Raw genomic sequence first — 8,844 nt, 5'->3', positions numbered from 1 at the left:
TAAGTCATCTAATCTCTGTTTTCAGTTTCTATAACTATAAAATAGGGATCATAAAAACACCTACCTTGTAAGGATCAAATGAAATTATATTGATAATGTGATAAGCACAGAGTCTGAAACTTATTAGGTTCTTAATAAATGTGTATTTACTTCCCCCTTTGACAGAAAAAAAGCATAGGGAAGAAGAAAAAACTATTCAAATTCAAAAAATTAAATCAATGATCCAATCATTTATTTTGATCTTATATGAAACTTCAGAACTAAAACCAGTTATTCAGTTAATTTCACTCACCTTGTTGAATTGCATAATTGAAAGAGTGAGTCAAAGTCCTATTCTAGGATTCAAATATACACCTGTTGGGCAGGTGTATATATGAAAAGTCAAGAATATAGTTAAGCAGGTAAAAGAGAAACTGACTTCACTTCCCTAGGCTTAGCTTTGCTTCTCTGCCTTTTCTACATTCACTGAGCTACATGGGAGAATGGACAAGGCTTAGAGTTGAAAAATCCCAAATCCTAGAGCTATTTGACGGTCATTTTTTTGTGGGCAATGGGGGTTAAGTGATTTGCCCAGGGTCACACAGCTAGTAAGTGTCAACTGTCTGAGGCCGGACAGGTACTCCTGAATCCAGGGCTGGTGCTTTATCCACTGCGCCACCCAGCTGCCCCCATTTGACGGTTATTGAGTGAATGTCACTTATGTGTATAATGAATAGAAATAATCCAGGATTCAGAGAGTAAAATCAAGAGGCATAGGGAATTTTTGCCATCATCTAGGAGGTCAATCTCCATCTGACAGACCCAAGATCCTTCACCAGAAAGTTGAGTTCAAAGGCAAGACAGACTTGAGCCTGAGGGCATTAGCTACTTCCTAAGGAGGGTCTTTGCTCTTAAAGATGTTGATTTCTGAAGCTTAAATTACCTTCCTGGACATGAGAGACCTTGAAGCTAACATTCAGAAAAGAACTAGATAAATCAGTATGGAAGGGAAAAGAAAAAGCTGAGGTTTACATGCATGCATGCATACACGCACACACCCTACCCCCACAACTCTTGATGAGTCCATGGCTTAAGGCAGATACTTTCTTTTCTTCTTTAAAACCATTTTTAAAAGCCTCTGACTTTTGAACTGAAAAAGTATTACAGAACCTTCTGTTCTCATGAGAGAGGAAAAAGGTAGCCAAAGACTTCAGCAGACACCTGCACCTAGAAGCAAGGAGATGCTGGACAGCTCCACGCCCAGTGGGACTATGAAAAGACTACCCAGAGGAGGGCAACAGGAAGCAGGCTTGGTGATGACATCACCAGATAGCATCAATCACTCTGTAGTACCAAAGGTGTAAGTTTCCCCTTCAACCATGTTGTCTGCATATTTCTTCCATATGTGTTGCTCCATGAATTCCGTACATGTATTTACTCTTCCTACTGATGATATTGTTTTGGGGGGGAAGTGTTCTGCAGGTTTATGGGAAAAATATTGCATTGTTATATTTTTTTCTATGTTCACCTATGATGCAGTGACATTTCATTAAAATGTCTATTGATATAATTTTATTTTTTGGTTACAGATAATCCCAACAGTAGGGGCTTGTGAGCTAATGATTTCAGGATGTTGAATTCGAGCCAAAAAAGCAAGAGATATATTACTTTTAATTTGGGGCTTCCCTTTCGGGGGGACTTGCCCTGCATGTTGATAGTGTCCACTAAGGAAAAGTAGAACAGTTTTGAAAAGTATGACAAAGGAATCATGGGCAATAGTGGAATGATGTGCCTTCCAAACTGGGGACTGACTTGATTCTAAGAATAAGAATGAGGAAGCCAGTGAAGTTTTCCTTGATATTTGCTGGTTAATGTTCCTTATGTCAGTAGAATTACAAATTCATTTAGAATGATAGAATTAGAAAATTGGAGAGCTACCTAAGATGCCATACCTCATACATCCAATCTAAGTATCCCTAACAAGTGGTCATCTGGCCCCTACCTAAAGACCTTCTATGACAGACAGCTCCCTTTCCTAGTCCATTCCATTTTTGGATAGTTCTAATTTTTAGGAAGTTATGGTTTATTTTCTTGAATCAAGGTTAATTCTTTTCCCCTTTAATTTTTGTCCATTGTTCTTCCTAGTGGGGACAAGCAGAAAAAGTCTCAAGTTTTTCAAGGACTATCATGCCATCCTTAAGCCTTTTCTTCTCCAGATTAAACATTCTTTTTTCCTTCACCCAATAGCATAGTTGTGAGTTCCCTCAATATTGTGACTCTCCTTTTCTGGACTCACTCCAACTTGTCAATGCTCCTTCTAAAATCAGATACTCAGATCTGAGCACAGTACTCCTAATGAGTACATACATACACACATACACACATACTTATAAAACACACACAAGATATATACAGAGTAAATGGAAGGTAAGCCAAAAGGTAAGTGAGGAGTGGGGAGGTTGGAAGACATCTTTGCCATTTTTTTCTCTTTGTTCTGATCTTTCTCATACAGCATGACTAATGTGGAAATATGTTTAACATGATTGTAATGTATAACCTATATCAGATTGCTTGCTGGCCTCAGGAGTGGGGAGGGAAGGGAGAGTGGGAGAAAAATTTGGAAATCAAAAAAACATCTTTACATGTAATTGGAAAAAATTAAAAATAAAATGATATTTTTAAAGCAGAAGATTGGATTTGAGCTTAGTCTTAAAGGAAACCTAGAAAAACAGGAAGTAAAGGTTAAGAGGGAGAGAATTGAAGTCATGGGGAATAACCATTTAAACGCATAAGATGGGGGGGAGAGAAAGTACAGAGAAAGAGAGATAGAGAGATGGATACAGAGAGACAGAGAGAGAGTCAGAGAAGAAAAGGAAGAAGGCAGGTAGTTGTGGATCATAAAGTACATAGGAGATAGTGAAGTACAAAAAGACTGCAAAGATAGGTGGGGACTGGGTTATGAAGGGCTTTCAAAGCCAAATAGAATGGTTTTTATTATGATAGTAATAGGGAACCAGGAGAGTTTATTGTAGAGGGGAGTGTGACATGATCAGAGCTGATCTTTGTGGATATCACTTTGATAGCAGAAGGAGGGAATGGACTGGAATGGGGAGAGAACTGAGAGGAGACCAACCCACAGACAACTGTGATAGTCCAAGTGTGAGGGGATGAGGACTCAGACCAAGGTTGTAGCAGTGTCAGAGGAGAGAAGAGCAAAGAGATGTTGTGAAGGTAGAACTAGTGTAAGGCATTATGTGTTACTAAAAAGGAAAAAAAACAGAACAAACATAATGTGATGTAACTGTTGAGCTACTCCCTGCCCCCCCCCCCCCCAAAAAAGCTGTAATTTGGCACTGAGTGGGACTTCACATTAGTAAAACAGATTGCTAATGACTCTAAGAATGTGGTCTCTGGGGAAACACCCTGGATGTCACCCCAGTCTCATTGTCTTTGCTATTTGTAGACCCCCATTACCATCCCATTCCCAATTCCCCTTCCGGTTATGTTTTAAGTTGTATGGAATGTCCTTGCATTTGAATTAAAGAAATTAAGAAAGTCATTGAAACAACTGGGCCAGATGGATGGTGCAGATATCTAGGTCATTAAGGAATTGTTATCCTTTAAAAAAAAAAAACTACAACAAAAAACCTGGCAATGAACTTCAGTTCCCTTAAAATCTTTCATAGGAAAACCTGTTCAGGCAGTTACCATTGATCACCTAGGGACCAATAAAATGTTCCCGGTCTAATGAACAGCTGCTCTCATTGGTGAAGCTGACTGAAACAAGAAAGAGCTATGGCCAGCTGCAAAATATATTTGCTAGATGGTGAAGGGAATCGGCAGCTGCTCTTCTCCTCACTATAAATATTTTTAATTAAAATTGGCCTCTTGGTTTTGTATTTGTGTTATAGTTACCATAGAAGGAAAGTGGTATTCCTTCACTTCAAAAAGAGCTCATTCCCCACTAGCAGATTAGATGAAAAGAAAATAGACTATATAATGATATTCTGAATTTTTGTAAATAAAAGTAGGCATTTAGATCAAAGCTTCTTAAATTGTGGGTTGCTACCCCTATGTAAGGTCATATAGCTAAATGTGAGGGTTGCAAAATATTTGGCAACGATAAAAGGTTATATATATCTACTTTGTATTCATATCTACCAGGGTTATGTAAAAATTTATTGGGCAAAAAGCGATCACAACTGAAATATTTTTAAAAGCCCTAATTTCAATGAAATAGTGGATATAAGGGTAGGTTAGGAACTAAGTAGGATCTTAGTTTAAATCATACTTCAGGTACTAATAGCTATGTCAGGACTCACTTAACCCCTGTATCCCTTAGTTTCCTCATCTGTGGAATGGAATTAAGGATAGCACCTAACCCCGATCGGCCTCAGTTTTCTCATCTAGAAAATGGGAATAATAAAAGAAACTATTCAACATATCCCAGCTTCCCTGGCTTCCTTAAGTCTCAGCTGAAGTCCCACCTTCTGAAAGAAGCATTTCCCCATCTTTCTTTATTTTAGTGTTTTCTCACTGAGATTACCCCGATATACCTTTAAATACTATAACAATTGGAATGATGCCACCTGCTGGAGACTTACTGTAGCAAAGCTCCTCTATGAGGAGAAGGCATCTGAGGGCAACAGATCTGGCTCTTTGGCGTCAGGAAGTGACGTTTGCTGGTGAGAGGAAGAGGGGGCGAGGCAGGTGCTCTCACTCTCTTTCCTCAGGACTCAGGTGGAGAAGGGAGCTAGAAATATGTTCTCCCTTTAAAAGATAGATGAATCTAGGCCTCTCTCTTTACCAAATTCTTATTCTCCTTAATGAATGCTTAAAAGTCTAACTCTTGCTAAAGCTTATAATTTATTGGCAACCACTCATTAGATATTTTAGACAGTATAGCTAGAATTTTAGCCCTTTACAATACCTTGTTTCTACATACTTGTTTTCATGTTGTCTTCCTGATTAGATGGAGTTGTTTTTTTTGTTTTTGTTTTTCTATTTGTTTTTATTTATTTGTTTGTTTGTTTATTTTTTTTTTCGGGGCAATGAGGGTTAAGTGACTTGCCCAGGGTCACACAGGAACTACCACATCAGAAATGATAGGTCATGGCCACTGCTCGGGAGAGGGGGAGGGGACCACAGCAGTCGTCTCGATTTCAGTTGTAAGGAGTGAACAATACATTCCCAAAAATGGAAGCTCAAGCATCTGTTGACATGTTTGCTAAAGTCCTGGAGAATCAGTTGCTTCAGACAACCAATATTGTGGAACAGAAGCTGGATGCTGAGATACAAAAACTGGATCAGATGGATGAAGATGACTTGGAGAGCCTCAAAGAAAAGAGACTTGAAGCACTAAAGAAAGCACAACAGCAGAAACAAGAATGGCTTTCAAAAGGACATGGTGAATACAGAGAAATACCTAGTGAAAGAGACTTTTTTCAGGAAGTCAAGGAAAGTAAAAAAGTGGTTTGCCATTTCTACAGAGATTCCATATTCAGATGTAAAATACTAGATAAACATTTGGCAATATTGTCCAAGAAACATTTGGAGACCAAATTCTTGAAGCTCAATGTGGAGAAAGCACCTTTCCTGTGTGAAAAACTGCGTATCAAAGTTATTCCCACCCTAGCTCTAGTGAAAGATGGAAAAACGCAAGATTATATAGTAGGTTTTACCGATCTAGGAAATACAGATGACTTCACCACAGAAACTTTAGAATGGAGACTTGGTTGTTCTGATATTCTTAATTACAGTGGAAATTTGATGGAGCCCCCATTTCAAACCCAAAAGAAATTTGGAAGCAACTTCACAAAACTGGAAAAGAAAACCATCCGAGGAAAAATATATGATTCTGACTCTGATGATGACTAGAGTTCTGCTAGAAATCTTTGTAAATCGTCTTTTGTTTCTGCATACATCAATTCCAGGAATGTTTTCTAAAAGTTATTATTTTCAGTACATTTGAACATGATGCTCATTTTCTATACAGTTTTATACAACTGAATCATAGAAGACATCTTAAATATTTTCTGTTTTGAGGTCATTTTTAGGTTGCAGAGAATATCTGAGCTCTTCTGAATTAATAGTAGAAAATGACTGAATTCTTTCGATTTCTCGGATTAAGATTTATTTCCAAATGAGTTTTCTGTAATCTCCATCTAAACATGTTTATACCATTCACTTACTGATTTCAAAATAGCATCACAGGAAACTTCCAGGAGTAGCTTTTGAACAGCATCCTTTACTTTGTAGAGCCATATTCACATCATTGACTAGAGTCACCACTCTGCACTCTTCATTTATAAAGGGTCTTTCACTTCTGGGATGTTCCAAATCAGCTATCTAAAAACTGCCTGTTGACCAACCCTGAACACTATGTGGTAAAGTTGAATTTGACTGATTACAAGTCAGCCATTCCAAACTATAAAAATATTGCCTTATTCAAAAGATTAGATTTTATGATTCTAGCTTCCTTTTGTATGTTTTGAGACATAAATTTGGTAATCAGCAAATTGGGGGAGGGGCAACTTGGCAAGAACATATTACCACCTGAGGAGCAGTGAATGGGATTCCCCTCAAGAAATGAAGCCCTCAAACCGCCTCCTTCAACCCTTTGATCCCTGTTCACAGAACACTAGTATAACTACACCTGGACTGAATTCAGAGAGACATGGGGGCAGTGAAGGGCTGTGCCCGGGGCAGCCCTACAATTCAGGATAGGATCATAAAATTTAAGGGCCACTAACCCATCCAGCCTCAACCCTCCGCCTCCTGCCCCCCCATGTAATAGATGAAAAAAACAAAAGTACAAGTGACTTGCCCCGGGTCACATAGATAGTATTGGAAAGAGGTGAGATTTGAAACCAGATCCTTTGATTTCAAATCCAGTGTCCTTTCCACTGCCTCTCAAAAAATACCTTAGGTAAATTCTTTGGCATCTCTTAACATCAATAGTTGGGACCTTTTTTGACCTTAGCAAGAGAAATAAAATAATCTGAATGCTAGTTTTCAGTGTCTTGGTTTTTAACGTCTTTTTAGAGCAAGACGTTGCCTTTCTTGAAGGAGCTTTTGGGAACCAGACACTGACTTCTCTGGAGTTCAGATGCTCAGTCATCCTGTATGATTGTAGGTTGAGTAGGTTGTTGACAGCTATTCAAGAAGCAGCTCTAAACAAGTCCAAATCTGCCCCTGGAACTCAGCCTGACACTTTTAATAAACACTTGAGATTACCCCATCATACCACAGATCTCTGCCCTGTCTGGAGAGACAGGTTCTTTTATTTAAGCCCACTGATGCTGTAGCCACACATTTTTTCTCTGCTAATTAATGGGAAATAAATTGAGCTTTAAAAAGGCAAAAAAAAAAAAAAGAAATGATAGGTCATTCATAATTAAGAACCACAAAACCTCAGTTGGAGAGGAATGTTGAAGGAACCCAGACCTGCAAATAGCTAGTAAGTGTCAACTGTATGAGGTTGGATTTGAATTCAGGTCCTGGAATCCTCTTGAATCCAAGGCTGGTGCTTTATCCACTGAGCTACCTAGCTTCCCTAGCTTGCTCACTTTTCGCCTTTCATGATATTTCAGTATTCCTTTCCTTTCCCTTCTCCTTAGAAGGAAAAGAGGCAAGGAAGTCTTTGATTAGAAGAAAGGTATCACATGCTGCAAGATATTGACTGGCTACTACTTTTCGTAATAGCAAAGAGCTGCAAGCAAACTAGATGCTTCTTAACTGAGGGATAACTAAACAAATTGTGGTATATAAATGTAATTGAACATTACTGTGCCATAGGAAACAACAAGTATAATGAATCCAGAGAAGCATGGAAAGACATGAACTGATGTAAAGTGAGATCAGCAGCAGCAAGAAACCAATATACATAATGACTACAACAGTGTGTGAAAATATTTTTCATGATTAGAACTAATCGGGTGGCTAAAGCTGACTAGAGGACTAATCTGGGGACTTTTGACTGACTGGCTATCTGACTGCTATTAACTTAGTATGGGCCGTTTATAAAGTTCCACCACACTGCTCCCAAATTGATAAGCTAAAGATTAAGAAGCCTCTTAATTAAATAATCAAAGCAGAGTTTATTTATGAGATACTATTTAAAATTAAGAATACAGGGAAATAAAATGTACAACCTGACTGCATTGTGGTGCGTCTCTTTCCACTGCCTCCCTTTCCCACCTGCTGTGCCTGGAACTTTTTTAATACAATAAAGGCCTTAGCTGCCTCTTGCCTTAGGGCACTCAGGTCCTTTATTCTAACTCCGAGCCCCTTTCACTTTGTAAATCCTCTTGCTTCTAACTTTCCTCTCCTTACTGACACCGCTGAACCCCTGTGTTTCTCTCTCACCGACCTTCTGTCAGTCTGCCCTTCAGCCTCTCTTTTCTCTGCTCCTAGTCCTTCTCGTCTTCCCCTGCGTCCTTGTAGCCCCCGTCTGTCTTCTCCAACCTTTGCCATCTTGTCAGCCTCCTCTTGACCTCTTCTCCCCCACTGAGTCTAACTGCCAGGTCTATATATACCTTTTCTTCTCTCCACTCAAATCTTGGGGCTTCCTGTACCCCCACAGACCAAGCTAATCCTCCATCCAGGGCTGTGGCTGGTGGGGCTGGGGGGGCGGTACACTCAAGCCTTACATGCCTCAGGCTATGCCAGAGCCCAGCCTGGATGAGCCCAGGATCTCTCAGATAGCTCCACTCAGGTCGGAGGGAGCTGGGGGCTTTTTCCCCCAGCTGTCTGACCTGGCATCTTGTACAACCCACGGGGCTTTTTGGCTCTGTTGAAGCAGAGGGGAAGGGACACCAGCAACACCCACACAGAAGAGACCCTGAGGGCCTAAGGCTTTCTAAT

The 8,844-nt window shown here is 39.6% G+C and overlaps 1 protein-coding gene across 1 annotated transcript; it reads left to right on the top strand.

Annotated features, from left to right (window-relative positions):
* The first annotated feature begins 5,140 nt into the window (after positions 1–5,140).
* On the top strand, positions 5,141–5,906 carry LOC122729111 (thioredoxin domain-containing protein 9-like). Its single transcript, XM_043967786.1, has one exon. The coding sequence runs from the start codon at positions 5,176–5,178 to the stop codon at positions 5,854–5,856; it is 681 nt and encodes a 226-aa protein (XP_043823721.1). The 5' UTR covers positions 5,141–5,175; the 3' UTR covers positions 5,857–5,906.
* The last annotated feature ends 2,938 nt before the right edge of the window (positions 5,907–8,844 follow it).

The sequence above is a fragment of the Dromiciops gliroides genome, chromosome 5, assembly GCF_019393635.1.
Source record: "Dromiciops gliroides isolate mDroGli1 chromosome 5, mDroGli1.pri, whole genome shotgun sequence".
NCBI classification, from domain to species: Eukaryota; Metazoa; Chordata; class Mammalia; order Microbiotheria; family Microbiotheriidae; genus Dromiciops; species Dromiciops gliroides.
This window is presented reverse-complemented; position numbering and strand designations above follow the sequence as displayed.